The sequence below is a fragment of the Pelophylax lessonae genome, assembly GCF_965119305.1.
Source record: "Pelophylax lessonae genome assembly, chromosome: 12".
NCBI classification, from domain to species: domain Eukaryota; kingdom Metazoa; phylum Chordata; class Amphibia; order Anura; family Ranidae; genus Pelophylax; species Pelophylax lessonae.
Genome location: NC_138779.1, coordinates 30017877 through 30036574, shown reverse-complemented (window position 1 = coordinate 30036574; position 18698 = coordinate 30017877). Strand labels below are relative to the sequence as shown.

Sequence of the window (18698 nt, the reverse complement as noted above, 5' to 3'; positions counted from 1 at the left end):
AGGTATGGGGACTGGCATGATAATGCAGCCAGTTCTGACACCCTGCGAGCAGAAGTAATAGCCACCAAGAAGACCACCTTCTGGGATAAAGTAAGCAAGGGAATCTCCCTGATGTTTTCAAAGGGAGGTTTCTGTAGAACCGACAAAACCAAATTAAGATCCCAGGGCGGTAAGGGCGCGCGGACTGGAGGAGCCAGGTGCCACACCCCCTGGATGAAATTCCGCACCAAGGATTTGGTAGCTAAAGGTTTCTGAAAGAAGATTGCTAATGCTGAAACTTGACCCTTGATGGTGCTCAAGGCTAGCTTCTGCTCAACCCCTTGTTGCAAAAAGGCCAATATTCGAGACACCGAATAGGTACGTGGAGGAAATCCTAAAGATTCGCACCACGCAATGTAAGTCTTCCATGTGTGATAATAGACTTTGCTGGAAGTCGCTTTCCTTGCTTTAATAAGGGTAGGAATGACTGAAGTAGACAAACCTCTGTCCTTCAGTACTTGGGTCTCAATGGCCAGGCCATTAAAACCAGCGACTGTAAAGCACGAAGGTAAATAGGTCCTTGAGACTACAGACACTCCCTGAGACGAAGTTCCCACGGAACGTCTGCGACTAACATGTCCAAGTCGGCTTGAAGAGGCCAGCCTAGAATTTCTAGGACCACTGGTGCTGATTGGATCTGAACCAGGCGTCCCTAGAGCTATCTGGCCCCGACCATCCGAGAAAGTCTGGTCGTTTTCTGTTCCCACACATTTATCAGATACCTGATAGTTATCAGGAAAGGTGATCTTTTCTGGTTGAACCTCAGGGACCGAAGTCACCCGACTAGAGGCTACTTGGCCTATCTGGTCAATCAGATCCGATTCCTGTGAGGTATCGGGACTAATCTTAGGAAAAGGTAAAGGAAAAGATCTATACAGGGAACGGTAACTACCGCTTCCTGTACTTAAATGTTGGAAGGGAAGAATCGCACCGGTAGTAGTGGTTGATGCTCGATCTAATGTCCTGAATACCGGTGAAAACGTCCCCCCACCCTGAAATCGGGTGGGGGCGCACCTTCAGGCTGTGTACTCCTTTACTTCGGGTTTGGCTGGGTTGGTCCTCTGCTTGTCCGACCAGCCCTTCTTGAACCCTCCTGGAGGAGTCTTGCCTTTCCCGGGAGTACCAGCCGGGCGCCCTTTATGGGCGGTAAAGAAAGGTCCTCGCTTGTTGCGAGGTCCCTTAGCTTTTGTAGCCTGTGGCAAAAAAGTACTCTTGCCCCCGGTGGCATCCTTAATGATTTCATCTAGGTTGGATCCAAATAGACGATTCCCCTGAAAAGGGAGATTGGTCAAAGTCTTTTTGGAACCTAGGTCAGCTGACCAGCATTTTAACCACAGCACACGTCTGAGGATCACTGCTAACTTAGATGCATGCCGTAACAAGGGAGTAGTGTCCAAGGCTGCGTCACAGATAAACCGTAGCCCTTGTATGATCTGTTCTATCAAATCAGATGTCTCCTGGGGAATATCTTTTCCCCTAAGATCTTGGCGTACCATTTTCGCCCATTCCGTAAGTGTCTGGGAAACTAGACCAATAACAATTACTGGTCTAAATGCTGACCCTATCAGAGAAAAGATAGTGCGGGACTCCGCTTCTATCTTTCGATCCACCGGATCCTTAAAGGACGAAGTGTCCTCCACTGGAATAACCGTGGCTTTATTCAGCCTGGAAATAGGCGGATCCTGACTGGTGGTACCGTCCATTTCTTAATGATGGATTCCTCAAACGGATAGCGTCTAGCAATACGCTTGGAAATAGTAAAGGTACGTTTAGAATGCTCCCATTCTCCTTTAATCTGATTACCAAAACATTTAGGTACAGGAAAAGCCTTCGCCGTCTTGATGGGCTTATTAGTACCAAAAGGCCTCTCTGTTTCAGTTGCCTCTGCCGGTAAAGCCTCAAGTTTTAAGGTTTCTTGCACTGCCACAACTAGTGCGTCCACCAATGCTTCTTCCTGAATTATAGCAGGAGAAGAAGCGTCCTCCTCACTGTCTGAGGGGGCTTTACCTGGGATAACAGCCCTGGCAGAGGAACCTGCAACTGCCGTGACCATCTCTGAATCTGAGTCAGAGGTGTCAGATGGTATAGGGGTAGGCGGGGGTCGCTTCCTTGACCCCCGTCCCTGACAGGCCGCCTCCACCCGAGCCACCATAGACTACAAAATTGCTGTAAATGACTCTATACTCTGTGCACCGGCGGGTCCCGAGGCCCCCTCGAGGGAAACAGGTGGGGGAATATGTGTGGCAGGGTCCATAATAACTCCAGTTACTTCCTGGATGATATAATTCAAAAGTAAAGAAAACATTTTTTTTTTTTTTTTTGACCCTCAGCGCCACAAAAAAAACCCTTAGTGTTACCTGCTAGGGATCCCTATCGATCGAGAGAGAGAGAGAGATAGACCCCCAGGCTCACCACTTGATGTTCAGAGTTAAACTGCAACAGCTTACAGCGCTGTCTTAGACAAACAGGAAGTCTTTTGGCTGGCTGCCCAGGAAGAAAGGAGGCGGCTCCGCCCCTCTGCACGCCTTCCGGCGCCTCCCCCAAGCTCCACGAGGTGTAGAATCACCTCAAACATGGCCGCCCCCATGCTGGAGACACGAGGCTACGCCAAAATGGCGGCTCGTGCGATCCAGCAAAAAAAAAAAAAAAAAAATGGCGGCGGCCTGTGCTGACTAGCGGTGTGCTGCAGGCACACAACACTCTCTCTGCATGGGGATATGGCGTGGTTGGCGGTACCGGCCCTGGCGGACCGCATGGCCGTTCGGGAGGCCTGCTAATAGCTGGAGATCTGATTTGGAAGGCAGTCTACATGTCCATGGCTTCTGACTGGTAGGTAGCTTATACTTAACCCATAAGATTCCCAGAATGCCACAGATTACATCTTTAAAACATGTATACAATAGATTGTTAGCTCCCAAACCAAGCCTCCTGGCTTTTTGCACACATAAAATCACACTCAAAGTAGGAGGATTTGTGACATGTTATAGGATAGAAAGAACTCTTTCTTACCATACAGAGAGGGGCCCGCGTTCACCACAAAACCCGTCAGGGAAAAAAGGGGGAACATACTACTCACCATACCGGAACCAGGCGGGCACCAACTCTGAAAGCAAAGAAACAAAAAAGGGCGCACCGACCTAGCGCATTATCCTCAATAGAAGGCTTTATTAAAGTAACATTAAAAAATGGCTACTCACAGACGTAGATAAAATAAATCATATCAAGCTCAATTGCTCAAACGTCCGGGTGTAGTCCATACAATCGTTCATAACTGATGAGTTGACGGCTGACGCGTTTCGAGGCCCAGCCTCTTCCTCAAAGCCACTGTGTCATGGCTTTCTCCTTGGTTTATGTAGTGATGTACTGATCCAGTCCCTACCCCTAAGTGGGAGTGTCTCTTCCCCCGGGGGAGTGGCTAGAGTACTACAGCTCTTCCTCTCATGACCTCACTTATTAGTGGTATATAGTGACATAAATCAATCATGCTGATACAAAACAATGCTAAACATATATGCTAAAAATGTATATGTATACATATAGTTAAAATCATGTGCATGAAAATAGGATTAAAATGTAATATAATAAAAGTAAAAACCCTATACATAAAAAACCATATACATAAAAACTACCATGAGCAGATATCACAGACTGATGGAGTTGCTTGCTGAGTGCATATAGAGACACTGTAGGGGCTCCCTGAACCGACAATGGAGGGCAGCTAATGTGATCACTATTGGTAATATTCCCCATAACTTTCCTTTTTTACCTTTGCTGGTCTGCTGTGGTCTGGGCCATAGTCTCACCCACTCCTCTTCATACAATCCCCAAATTCTTTCATCATACAGGAGAGGGAGGGGGGGCGTGGAGAAGATCTGCACCAAACAGGGGGAGTCAAAACGGGGGTGGGGAGCCGATCGATCATTATACACCGGCTCCCGGCTCCGTAGAATGCTAATAGGGGGAGGACTCATGCGGAATATGGAGCCGATCGGTCATTACATGCCGATCACCGGCTCCGTGGAACGCACGCCGTTACATGGCTTCCGGGTTACCGCGATGCGTTCCAGCTGTCGTCACTTCCGCTAACATCACTTCCGCTGACGTCACTTCCCATGAATGGAGATGCTACGTACAGCGAGGTAGTTCGTCTCCATGGTGACCCTCCCTGGCCCTCCATTGGTCCAACGAGCACCAGCACCGCCCCTACTGCACAGCACCATGTCCTAATAGATTACATATGAACGATTCCAGTAATCCTATATTTTAGCCTCAATTGTAGCACTGTCCCTTATTCTAGGACCTCCACCCTAAATATGGAACCATTTAAAACCACAATACGTCTCTAATGGACTCGAGAGGATTGTATATGGATATATGTATATTTTACTTGCTTCCTCTTACTATTAGTACTATTGTGGTCCTAGTGCATACATGTGGTGGCGCGCATGATACATACGTACAAGGATCCACACCGGCCATGTGATCACATGCCCATATGCACACACACATGCACGCAGCACCACATATGCACAATATGCACATAGGATGGACAGAGCCCTTCTCTACGTTAATCTGAGTCCAAAAACCGTTAATATGAACACGTGTATAAGAATATGCTGCACTATATATCTAGATAAATGCTCAATATGGTCACGATATAAAACCGACAATTAAAATCAATATAAAGAGTAATTGATAGCTGAGGGGAATGTGTAGGTGTACATATATACCTTCCTTTTGAGGGTTGACCCGAGGATTGACTTTTACGTCTCTCCAGGGGAAAAGACCCGTCCTCAAGTCTGGGTGAACCGATATCATCATTCACTGATAGTCACAGGTTCCCGCTAAACCTGCGACTATACGGCTGTTTGGGCACCAACTCCTGACAGTACCCCTCTCCACCGGGGCGGGAGGGCTGTCGACCGATACGGACGCCGTGACTCATGGTCTTTGGCGTTTCAGCGAGACGTTTAACTCGCGGGTTCAGTCCTTTTAATGGGACTTTGTCGCGGCCGACCCAGCGCGGAGCTATGGCCTGCACGCGCTCGTAGGCTGAACTGGGGTGACCACCGGATCTCAACATCCAGCCCGTCGCCCAGTTCAGCTTTCTTGCTTGAAGATCTCACAGGAACACTGGAGAAAAAAAGCGGTCTAAAAATCCTTTTAGAAAAAAATTCTTGCCAGGACCTAAGATCCCAGCAAGGTATCTAGGTCCTTACTCCTAACTAGACAGAAAATAACTGATTTGCTGAGGCAGAGAGAGAGAGGATATACCCTCTGGGACTGCCCCTAGGGTGTGGCCAGAGCTTTTTAATTTCCTGTCTAGTCCTGCTCCTGCGGAGGTAACATAACCCGAAGGTGGTGTATCACCGAGGACTACGTCTGTCGATGAGCGCTAGAGAAATGTATTTTACGTTAAGTCAAAAAACCTATTTTCTCTTTCGTTCATTGACGGGCACAGCTCCATATCTTCATAACTGTTGGGATGTCCCAAACCAATGCTAAACATGAGGGGTGGGAACAGCAAAAAAAATTCCTGCGCATCTGTAAAGAGCGGTGTGTTTTGGTTGCTAGGTAGATCTATATGCATAAAAGGCTTGGCAGCATATAGAAGGCAGGAAGGAGCACAGCCAAAGGGAGGCCCGAGGTGCCATTTGTTGTAACCGCACCGGCAACAGCTAAAGCAGAGGTTCTTCATAGATCCAGGCAAGTAAATGTCACTTGAATGCTCCCCCTCCCAGTATAGCCAGGTTCCATTTACTTGCCTGGCTTTATGTAGAATCTCTGCTTTAGCGGTTGCTGGTGCAGTTACAAAAAAAAAAAAAAAAATAATAAATGGCACCTCCAACCCTTTGGCTGTGCTCATTTCTGCCTTCTCTGTTCTGCTACACCTTCTATGCAAATGGATATACCTGGCATCCCCTGCATCCCTACATACATGCTGGCCGCCGTGGCTTCTCTTCCTGCATTGGGTTCTTCCTGGGCCGCATGCTGAACTCTCATACGGCATGCAGGTTGGACACCCCAGCTTCAAAGATATACATATATCAGCAAAGATGGGGAACGGGGAACAAGGTCTCCAATTCACCTGGAGAGCAGACTTCCTGACATTCGTCTTCTCATCACCAGCTCTTGACCTGAGAGTTGCAAGGGTCTCTCTTGCTGTAAAAAAAAAAGAAAGAAATATTGTAAACCAGAAGCATGTGAACACACAAAGCTGGCCAAACAGGGTCGAAAATTTGGCCAGCTTAGCAGGAACTGCCTAAATTTCGATGTATTGCCATTCGCATACATGAGAATTTGATCAATTGACTTCTCATGAACCGGTTTGGTTAATTTGCATCAATCAGTGCATGAAACCAATCAGCTGCATCGTTTTATTCGGGTTGCTTGGGGTGGAGTCCCACTGTTAGAATACAATGACACAGCAGGGGGAATTTGTGAATTCACCTCAAGTGTGCGAATGGGGGAATCAGTTCAGTTTTGTTTTTTTCCCTTTAGCAAGCTAAAAAGGAAACAACAACCACGTATGGCCAGTTTAAGCCTTCTATATCAAAATACAAATCTATAGCTAATTGTGAACAGACAGAAGCAGTCTATTTTTTTGCAATACATCTAGCAACTTACGATCAACTCCTAGCTGGTCACTAGTCTCGGATACTTCAATGGTTCGCATAACAGCGCATGTTTTACTTCGGGTAGGACTGGAGGCTAGAAAGAATGGATTAGCAAATCAGCATTAAAAAGTTTACCAAATATGTCAAAAACACTGGTTAATTAAAAGACATTACAATTCTTAAAAAAAAAATAAAAAATAAAATAAAATGTCTTACCCTCTGTACCGTTCACAAGACTCTCATGGCTCCAGTGGTCATTGGTTCCAGACATTTGCCGACCACTACCTATAAAAAGAAGGCATGGAAAAGTCTACCTTTAACACTCCACACATCATTGAGAGTCCTATCTATGTCCCTGGATGATCAGTATGGTTGGTACCATGAAAAAATGCCTTTGACCCCAGTCAGGCCATTTCTGTCACTCTCCATATCAATTTGAGACCGGAGAAATATTGACTCCATCCAATGCTTGATTACCACCCCTCACCCCATGTCATCCTTGGATTCAAAAATGAATTCAGCAGTCTGTGTATCCACATGACCGAAAGGACTCCAGCTGTCCATAATTGAGAGAAAAGCCCTGATTGCTTACCAGTTACGATTTAGGACATTATCTTAGTTGACAGGCAGTTCTCTGGCTGATCATTAGACTTCATCACAGATCAGAGAAAACATATTATTGTTAGCCATCAACATATCCTATGTGACGGTTCATGAATTTGATGAATTCTATACTACATTTATTTTGGTACATGATTACTTTGTTTGGATACTCTCTGAATCTCTGGGTTCATGTGGCATGCCGATACACTTTTAGTGGTTATAGCAGTATTACAGGGCTCGAATTGAGCTTAATACTGTAAGCCACTGCATTAGTGTATCTATCAATCCAAGTGGGTGTGTGGCCAGCTATGTGTGTGTTTGTCATTGTATTGTTTTAATGTTGTCACATATTATTCATCGCAATTGATTCCATTTTGTGTACCATTACCCCCCCTATCTCAGGGGTTTTTAATCATGATATGCCTTGTTTTTCAATAAAGTTTTTGATTTTTTGAACATAGCAGTTGTGAGCATCCCTTTATGCAACCACTTTTGGGGAACTGTTCTTTGGCTCCTCACCCTCTTTTCTTTATGCACTAATTTACCAGGTTGCGGTGGCTCCCTGCATCAGCACATGACCAATTGGGAATTCCTTCTTGGTCTCTGGATGGTAGGTGACCATTTGAACATATCAATTGGCCACATTGGTCTCCACACTGGAAAAAGTGGAATGGAAAAGTCTACACCCAACCAGCAGAGGCCGATGAAGGAAGGCAGTCAGTTTGATCAATCATAAGAACAAATGTTCAAAGATAGAATCAATTGCCTTCACGGTTTGATTTAATTCTTATGTTTTTAAACAGCCAAACACCTGTTTTATAAAATACACGCCAATAACTAAATTGTGAAAAGGTATAGGCAGTATATTAGATAAAAACCGCCAATAGCTCACCATCAGTTCCCTGCTGGGCACTGGCTTCGGATAGGTCCGAGGTCCGCATGACACTTCTGGTTTTTCGAGAATGACTAGAGGCTGGAGAGAAAAAAAAAATTAAAATAAAAAAACAATGGTTTGACAAATCACAAAACATTACATATATCTTTCATTTAACACCCTCTGTATCAACCACTAGAATATCTATAGTACAGTTTTCATTGCCCAGAAATGTCGCATCTCGCAGATACAGCTTATCAAACATTTCCCTATTCCAAGGGAATACTGTCCCCCCTATTTTCAAGGAGGGACATACCAAACCATGTAATCCCGCATTTCAACAGAGTTGTCAGCAAAACTCAAAGCCTAACATTTCCCTGGCACAAAATCAGGGATATATATATATCACACACACACATATTTTTATAAATTATATATATATATATAAAAATATATGTGTGTGTATATATATATATATATATATATATATATATATATATATATATATATATATACACACACACACACACACACATACATACACACACACACACACATATACACAATATAAATAAATAATGGATAGGAAGACCTCATACATATACACACACACACACACACACACACACACACTTACAGCCCTGCAGCAGTTCTTGAACCCCTTCGGAAACCGCGTTCTTCTCTAGAAACTGTGCCAGGCAAGAAAGGGCTTTGCTGCGAACAGTAGGGGCCTTGTCCGAACAGCGGCTGAAAATGAGGGCCTGGATCAAGAACTTGTGCTGGAGAAATTTTAGGTCCTCTTGAGGGAAGGAAGAGTCTGGGACCCTCTCTGGCAGCTCCAGCAGAGCGACTGCCGCATCAAGAGCAAACACTCTGTATGAGATCTAAGACGACACAAAAATGGAGACACTGAATTAATATAGTAGTCGACATTATCTTTATTTTTTTCAAACTCTGTTTATTGCAATAAAAAAGTACATGGACAGCATACCAAATAATCAGGGATGTGGGGTATTGTCAAAGAGGAAGACGAGAGACATTAAACCAAATAATGCAGATGAGCTGAAGGCCGCTATTCCAAGCAACCTGGGCTTCCATAACACCAGTAATTCATGCAAGAGAAGCCCCGTTAATTTGTTGTACAAACTTCTTGGAGTATACATCATGAGGAAAGTAATTGCACTATATTTATTTTCAAAAAGAAATAAAAATGATTACTTATAATAAAACGGGGTCTCCTGGAATCATTTGGACATCATAGATATATAGCCCTTGCGAATGTATAACCACTGAGTCACCTTCAAGCCCTCGTGAAAAAGGCTTTGTCTTAATTTCTGGACGTTGTCTTGGTAAGAGTGGAGGAGCAACAAAAAAAAAAAAAAAAAAAAACAACAACAACAACAAAAAGAAAGGGCGCACCGACCTAGTGCATTACCACTAAAAACATTAAAAAGTATATATTATATACTCACAAAACAGGTGTGTATGTACACACACAACATGATATACATATGATCTCCAAGGTAGCCAAGGTACTGCGCGATGCTGGATGGCCAAATGTGGCATTTCAGGGGGTCAGCAGTATTTAAAGCGGAAGTTCCACTTTTGGGCGGAACTCCGCTTTAAGGAACCTAGTTTCACCATAATGAACTACAATCCTGTTTTACACAGTATTGTCAGTATCAGCTCAGCATCTTTAACTAAAGATGGCACAGACTTTTAGGTGTAGTGCTTATCATCAACTTATGTTTTTAGGAATAATTGAAGATGTCCTGAGAAGTCTTAAAGTGGTTCTAAAACCTAAACATATGTTATGTCCATGCATTCTTTGCATGAAAGTAAAAAGTCCTGGTGTCTGTGTGAATGGATGCAGCAGCGGGGCTCGGAACGAGCACACACAAGAGCCCCAATAGGAAGCGGCTTCCCACGGGGGCACTGGACAGAGGTGGGGTCAGCAGTGCTGGTGGGGACCCGAGAAGAGGAGGTTCACGGCCGCTCTGTGCAATTTCATTACACAGAGCAGGTAAGGGTTAAAAAATAAATAAAAAAAAACATCCTTTACAAACACTTTAAAGTAAAAAAAAAGGCCAACTCTTTTTTTCAGGCTTCCACGTCCAACGAAGAGCCTAAACCTATGGAATCCTTCAAGTGAAGTCGGACAAATGGAAAAGAAGTTCATTTATGAAGGAAGAAGACTAAACTCCAGCTATAGAAAGTTATTAGCATTCAGAGAGGTAAAATTAATTCAGGTCCTGTCTCGATAGGTACAAGAGAAGTCAAGCTAAAAATGAATCCCTTATCACATTTAGACAAGAAAAAAAGAATCCAGAGAAAAAAACCTAACATACTTTTTAAAGTAGAACTATGGCCGGCCTTTAAAACAAAATATATGTACTGCAACACAGTGGTTCTAAAAGCAGGTTTTTTTTTTTTACCTTAACAAATTCTATTCATTAGGGTTAAAAAAAAAAAAAACCTTCTGGCCGCAGCTTAACCCCCTTACCCGAGTCCTGTCTCAATCCAGCAATGTGCATGAGAGCAGTGGCTTTCCCAGGTCTCTGTTTTCCCATAGGCTCACACAGCGGCGGGAGCCATTGGCTTCTGCTGCTGTCAATCACAGCTAGGCAGCCAATGAGGAGAGAGCAGGGGTGAGCCACACACTGTCTGAATGGACAATTAGCCTGCTTGAGTGCCCCCATAACGCAAGAGACACGTGGGGGGTGATAGTACCTCCCTCACTCTGAGCTGCAGTGTTCTGGGGGGGGCATGTGTTTTTTTTTTTTACATGACATAGTAACTGCATTTGGGCATTTAGAATGTACTGCAGAAGACTTTAGTTGTACTATAGCCTCGTACACACGTACCGAATGTCAGCCGAACGATCAGCTGTCTTTTGTCCAGTGCTGTCCTGTCGGTTGAAAAGTGCTAAAGACTGCACACGAATTTTGTCGGCCAACAACAGCCGACTGCAAAAGTGATGTCATGTGATGGTTAACTTTCCGTGCGTTTTTTCTTTTCTGAGCATGCCCAGTCTTGCTCATCTGCTGTTTGCCGGCCAAATTCTGTACTGACTGGCGAACAATCGGTCGTTCTGGTGTTGGCCAACAAAAATTTTAATGCCTGCACACCAGATTTTGTTCGGCCGAAAAGTCGCAGTCGGTTGTCGGAAGCATCATACTAACAAGCCGACAATCGGCCGATCGGTCGGTGGCCGAATATTTACGGCCGACAATCGCTACGTGTGTACGGGGCTTATATGTTATTCATTACCTGTGTGCCCCCTTTTCTTCACACAAGTCCCTTGGCTTCCAAATATAGGAAAAGATTAAAATAATTCTGCTACTTAAGAGTATTTTCTTCTGTTACCTTTGAGTTTCTGGAGTATTTATACAGCCAGTCTATAAATGATGCGTATTCTGCGTTGGGAAGTTGATCTTGTAGTTTCACCAGAGTTTGCGCTGCAGACAGGCGATAATCTGACTTATCAGGACACTGTTCAATGCAAGATTAAAACAGAATGATGCATTGATGAGATAGCAAAAAATTTAATTACATTCTGTAATTTACAAAAGGCAGTTTAACCACTTAAAAGGACCACATGTTTACAAGTTAAAATTAATATTTTTTTGCTAGAAAATTACTTAGAAGCCCCAAACATTAGCAATATCTTTTTAGCAAAGACTCTGAAGAAAAAAAATGGTCATTGAAATATTTTTTTATCACGCGGTCTTTCAAACACAATTTAAAAAAAAAAAAAAAAAAACACTTCACTGAATAAAACCACTAAACAGTAAAAAGTTAAGCCCATTATTTTTTTCATTTTGTGAAAGATGATGTCACACCGAGTAAATAGACAACCAACATCTTACGGTTTAAAATTGAGCACAATCGTGGAATGGCGACAAACTATGGTACTTAAAAAATCTCCATAGGTGACGCTTTAAACATTTTTCATTTTTGACAATTGCGGGGATACCTCCCATGTTTGATTTGAATACCCAAACCCCTCCAATGCACTTCAAAGTATTCAAAACACTGAAATAGGCATTTTTGAATACGGTCAGTTTTTTTAAAATCCGTATCGTTAGCATCCGAGTAAACTGAAAGTGACGTCACTTCCGGGTTACTTGATCGGAAACCCGATCAAAGCCGAATCCGGCATTGATCAGGACTCATATCAGCCAGTGGACGTGCAGGCTGGTTGCTCGGGTCTCCCGGGGTGACAGGAGACCTGGGCAGAGATGCGGAAGGCGGTGGGGTGGTTTATAAAGGCCAAGCGGGTGCTGAGCAGCATCGGTTGTCATCACTAGAAAGCTGATGGCCGGCTCCAAAAAATGTTACCGGGGTGCTGCCTGCAGACATCACCCTGGTACAGCCACAAGCCGATGTACAGGTATGTGTCAGTTTGCGGGAAGTGGTAAATATCAACTTTAAAGCCCAATTGAACTTTCATGTTAAATTGGCATCTACATCTCAGGCTCATCAACATAAAAAGATAGCCAAAATCTCACAGTTGATGCTTTTTTATATATATATATATATACACCCCGATGTATCCTGATTAGAAAAGTCTGTTCTGCACTGTACCTTTGCTCTCTGTGTGGAAGCAGTGATCTCTTCTCTGTAGAGGTTGGACCCTCCCTGCTGAGCTCCCCACTGAGGGAGCAATTTCAAAATAATCTATTTGAATCAGAAGGTGGTGTTTAACCAATGTAGAGACCACCGCTTCCATCCTACTCAGGGTCCTGTATAGCATGCTGGCAGGGGACAGGCTTTTCTACTCATGTTGTTGAATATTTATAAGAAAAGTGAACTGTAAGACTTTTTAAACACCTTTTGCCCTGGTTCACACTGTTGCAACTTTTCAAGCAATTTGACCATTCAAAATTGCATGACAAGTCGAACCCCAATGCGAGCAATGGAACCATTCAAATCGCAGCAACTTTGAAAAAGGTTCCTGTGCTACTTTTTTGCAATTGCATAGACTTCGGGGAAATGAAGTCACATTGAAATCAGAGATCCAAATCACACTGATCTGTGGCTTTGAAATTGTGCTGAAGTAGCGCGATTTCAAAGTCACACTGGTGTGAACTTTGGGATAGGCAGAGGAGCCCAGGGATTGAAAGTATAAAAACCAAAATAGGCAAGCTATAAAAAGGATCAAATACGTGCAAAGTGACGGGTTTCTTACACCTCTAACTGACTGACTACTAGTTACCACTTGGCTAACTCTCTTTTCAAATACCATGTTAAGACCGCATTCACACTGAAGCGGCACGACTTCGGGGGCTACCTGTGAAGTCGCGTGCACCGCGACTTGCACGGACTTCATATAATGGAAGTCTATGCAGGTCGCTCCGAGGTCGCCCAGAAGTAGTACAGGAAGCTTTTTCTAAGTCGGAGCGACTTGGGTCACTCCTATTAGAACGGGTCCTGTAGCACTGCATGGACCGCGACTTGTCAGGCTGACAAGTCGCGGTAGTGTGAATGGAGACTTAGAAACATGTTTAGAAAAACACTGGCAAGCTTGTTTGATAAAACAAGTGCACTGTGCAGACTGCAGTAACTTACAGCATTGTTTTCTTATCTACTAAAAATAAAAATTCCATTGCTGTGGGTTACTTGCACTTTACACTTTAACATTGGCCTTTGCACTGCTTAGCTGTAAAAAAAAAAGTCATGAGTTACCTTGGCACAAATGTGTTGTAACAGAATCCGTAGAACCGGAAGAGCCATTTCCTTCAGCTTGTTCACAAGAAAACTGTAAAAGAAAATATATAGCAGAAGAAATAAGAGTTAAAAAAAATAAGTCCACTTTTATTGAGGGGGGAAAAAAAAAAGACAACAATAACATTCCCCCCTGGGTGATCTCTGTACATTGCAGGGATTTTAACAAACTTTGTTGCAGATTCCTACCTTTTGTTATTCTGAAGGAATAGCTGTTTGTCTGTCTGTGTCCATGTGATAAGTTAATCAGGTAAGTGTCAGGATTGATATTCACAAAGTCGGTCTACAGCTGTGCCAGTGTCCTCAGTTCTCCTTCACACCCCCCCCCCCCCTTTAATTACAGTGCCCCTTTACAGGGCAGCCCCCTTTAAGGCTACGTTCACATGTGGGCGTAGCGGTCTTAAAGCGGTTAAAAATACGCTCATTGAGAATTTTTTTGGCCTAAATATATGACAAAAAATGGATATATTGGATATTTTTTAACTGTCAAAGTAGAAAATGTCAATTTTTGTCGCAATCTTTTCGCTCTTTTTTTTTATTAATATCGCAAAAAATGATCAAATACCACCAAAAGAAAGCTCTGTTTGTGGGGGGAAAAAAAGCACGTACATTTCGTTTGGGTACGGCGTTGCATGACCGCGTAATTGTCAGTTAAAGTCGCACAGTGCCAAGTTAAAAAAAAGTGGCCTGGACGTTAAGCAGGAAAATCCTCCGGTCCTAAAGTGGTATCCTTGCAATGTACATTGATCACCCCAATGGTTTTTTATTCTCAGCAAAAGTGGAGTTACTCTTTAAAAGCTTAATCAGCAGTAATCCATACCAGACAAATTGAACAGCATGGTCCCGTGCGCTGGTTACAGGAGCGTTGATTGCGAGTAAGGAAGGGTTTGAACCCGGCCCTCCTTTAACCATCACAATAACACTCAGCAGACGTTGGAAAAGCCGACGAAGGGTCTACAAGTAGGAGAAAAAAAAGATAAGGAATTATGTAGGGAATTGGCATTTACATCAATTACTGATCCAAGTGCCTTGTTACTAACAATGAGAACTAGCTGTTTTAAAGAGAACAATGCTATCAAATATACAATTTTGTAATAACCCAATTTCAGTTTTTTTTGCCTATCAGAGTTAATAGTACCACTGAGTGCCTCTACGTCCAGCATGGCTCTTCCGGGATCCATTTGACGACGGTGGTCTCCAACCATTTGGGAACTATTTTTGCATCATAATAACCAGATACATATACACCTTATGAAGATTGTTCCTTGCTCCTGATCCAGTTGGCGTTTTTGTGCTGCATTGCAGCCAATGTGGAAACATTTATATACGGCTCTGTACACCATTGCATAGTGACTATAGTGAAAGGAGTTCCAGCTGACCTCTGAAGAAGGCCACGCCCGAAACGCGTCAGTTCTTCCCTGGAATTCAGGCACTAACTTGGTCCCTTATGTCACGTAATGTACTATGCTAGCCATACATGTTTGTTTTTAACATGATGTAGTTCGTTTATGGATTCATTGTCTGCATTTTTAGAATGCTTTTTATTATGTTAAATTAATAAACCTATATTTTTTATACATTTGTATCACTTTAGGATGTTTCGTTGCCCATAAAGTCACGCCATTCAAGCAAAATCTTTTTTTTTATCACCTAATCAAGACACCCCAAAAGGGAGAGTTCTGCTCTTTCAGCGCCCCCTCATTCTGCCATATTTGACACTTTTTTTGGGGGGAGGGGGGGGGGCGGGGTATTCAACCTTCTTGGACACGTCACATGTCCCAGAAGGCTGTGGAACTATTCGCAAAGGCCAGCTCACACATGCGTAGTGGGTGCCGGCTGCCCACAGTTACCATGCCAGATCCAGGGAACGAAGGCCAATGAAGAAACCGGCTCAGGCGAGGACGGAGCTGGATCCTTGTACAGGTAAGTGGGTTTAGTAAAATTCAGCAGCTACAGATTTAGTAGCAGAGGACTTTATTTTTAAAGAAATGAGAACCACTTTAACTTTGCAAACCCAAATCCCAAGACAGGACCCTTATCCCCTCCCTTCACCAACAATATTTAACTGGTGCCATATCCTCCCTAATACATAGCCTAACCTCCAAAGTGAGCTCTCAACACTTATCCTCCCCAACATAATATCAAAAGCCTACACTAAAACCCTACTCTGAATATTTGCCTCATCCTACTTCTGTATCCGAAAAAAAAAACCCTCAAAACAGCTAAGGTCTTTACTGAATTTGAAGATACTAGGGAGAGATCAATCACCGCGTGCCAACACTGAGTAGGGAGTCAGCCTATAGATGTGGCTATTGTGTCTATACTGAATCTCTGAGCAGTATCAGCAACGCAGCAAACGATCATTTAACGGCAGAGTATGAGCTGGGGGGCTTGTGTTTTGCCATTCCACTGCCTTGAATGACGAGCACTGTCAGTCGCATTAACACAATCTGCTAGTTATTACTCTGACTGTAAAAGATCTATCATGGCCCCGCCAGCACCGAGTAAAGTCAGCCTATGGATGCTGCCGCTGTCTGCAAACTGAGCCGTATAGTGTCTGCACTACGTGCCTGGTTCTGGGCTCCTCCAGACAGCCAGCAACATCCAGCATGAATAAGAGTAGATTTGGTTAAAAGATCATCAATCTAGACATAGTGGGGGATGGCCTAAAGTGTCGTGCTCTAGCTTTCCCAGTATCACCATTTTTAATGGAACCCTCCAGGGGACCTAGTGCATTGCGTACTTGATCCCATTCTGATCTGTGGCCACATTGTGTATTAAAAGACAGCTTTTTCTGTGTCTCCCCTGGCTGTAGCTCTATCCCAGGCAGAAGCCCAATTTGTGGACCTTCCTCCACAAATTGGGCTTCTGCCTGGGATAGAGCTGCAGCCAGGAAACACACAGAAAAATTTGTCAGTTTAATACACAATGTGGCCACAGATCAGAACGGGATCAAGTACGCCATGCACTAGGTCTCCTGGGAGGATTCCATTAAAAATGGTGGTACTTCTTTCAATCATGTATGCAGAATATAAAAATAGCTCACCTATCCAGATTTACTATTTTAAAAAGGGACTGAAGGAAAAAAGTGTGTAACGCACCTGGTTGCCTTCACCATGGCTGGGTTGACACAGCAACCACAGCCCATGATATGCCAACTCCGGCACATATTTCAAACGGTTGAGACTGCTACAAGGGGAGAAAAAAAAAAAAAAAGAAATCATCAGTGTTATACTCAATATGCAACACAATATGCAAAAACAAAACCAAAGCCTACATCTAAAAACATACGTGATGCCTCTCCAAAAAGTGTATTTAAAAAGAGAACCCATCATGAAAATGGAACTGTATTCGGTCAATTTAAAAAAAAAAAAAAAAAAAAAAAAAAAAACACGGCACGAAAACACAAGCGCAATGTAAGCTTATGTTGATTTTCCAGCCAGACAGAGCTGTGGCTTGGCCTTCCAGCGTAAGGATTACACATACATCCGGCTACTGAACTATATACAACACTATTAAAGCGGAGTTCCACCCCCCCCCCCCCAAAAAAAAAATAAAAAGTCAGCAGCTACACATACTGTAGCAGCTGACTTTTAATATTAGGACACTTACCTGCCCTGGAGTCCAGCGTTGTCAGCACAGCAGCCGATGTTTTCATCGGCTGTCAGGTGCTGCTGCCGCCATTGCCGGTAAGGGAACCCGGCAGTGAAGCCTTGTGGCTTCACGGGCGGTTCCCTACTGCGCATGCGCAAAGAGCACTTCGCATTCGGCTCGATAGCAGGGGGCCAAGCTTCCGAGGTACGGCGCCGCCTACCGGAAGTGGGGAAGGGTACCTGTCAAAAACAAGTCCCCCCTCCAAGGTGCCAAATGTGGCACCGGAGGAGGGAGGAAACAAATGAGCGGAAGTTCCTCTTGGGTGGAACGCTTTAAGATTTGGTTACAATACTGCTTAGCAACTTGGTTAAACTGCATTCCTAGCTACTCATTCATCCAAGCCATGTACCAAAGGAGTCCTAAAAAAAAAAAAAGCAAAAAAAAAAAACAGGGAAGATTAACTCACATGGATTCTGAAAAGGAAAGTTCCTGGGGCACCGTTTCAAAACTAGTCAAGTTTATGAAAATCTGGAGAAAAAGAAACAATAGGTTGATCATTAAACACTGTACCCAAATGAATTTGAAAATAGTGCTTTCTTTTGCTGGTTTTTAAATAACCACTGTTTTTTTTTTTTTTTTTTTTAATATACGTGTTATGTACTGATCACAATGGGAGAATGGAAAAGAATGGGTTAAAGAGGAAGTAAACTGGCTGAAAAGAAAAAAAAAAAAAACCTAAAGACAAAAGGCATAATGAGCTAGTATGCATCGCATACTAGCTCATTATGAAGTACTTACCTAAAAACGAAGCCCCCGCAGCGCCGAAGGGACGGCCGACATGTTCGGCCGTCCTGCTTCCTGGATCGCATCATCCGGCCATCTGATTGGCCAGAGGCACGATTACATCACCGTTCACGGCACTGGGCTCTGAAGGAACGGCACAGGTGTTTAGTGCAGGCAGAAAGGAGGCCATGTCCAGACTTGCATCCTGCAGTCTACCATAATAGTAAAAAAACACTTGACCCATAGGGATTTAGAGAGGTATTGTCCAAAAATGTGTACAGACAAAAGTAAAACAATTTTATCCAATATATATCATATAAAGCTCACACACACACATTATATATAACATAACAGGTATATGTACTACCATACAATGAAGAACATCACGTTAAAGTTGATGTTGAAAATATCAGATGAGCATCAAACGTGTCAAAAATACTTTTCAAGCGTCAAAACATCAG

At 43.5% G+C, this 18698-nt stretch overlaps 1 protein-coding gene across 1 annotated transcript in view; it reads right to left on the bottom strand.

The window, feature by feature from the left end:
* Positions 1–18698, bottom strand: part of NCAPD3 (non-SMC condensin II complex subunit D3) — a 67281-nt gene that overhangs the window by 38349 nt on the left and 10234 nt on the right. Inside the window, exons 6-15 of the mRNA XM_082273420.1 lie at positions 17921–17982; positions 16962–17049; positions 14681–14814; positions 13822–13894; positions 11500–11625; positions 8771–9017; positions 8152–8232; positions 6873–6941; positions 6667–6750; positions 6128–6201 (exon numbers count right to left, since the gene is read on the bottom strand). Coding sequence (XP_082129546.1) covers positions 6128–6201; positions 6667–6750; positions 6873–6941; positions 8152–8232; positions 8771–9017; positions 11500–11625; positions 13822–13894; positions 14681–14814; positions 16962–17049; positions 17921–17982 — 1038 coding nt within the window. The remainder of the gene's footprint in view (positions 1–6127; positions 6202–6666; positions 6751–6872; positions 6942–8151; positions 8233–8770; positions 9018–11499; positions 11626–13821; positions 13895–14680; positions 14815–16961; positions 17050–17920; positions 17983–18698) is intronic.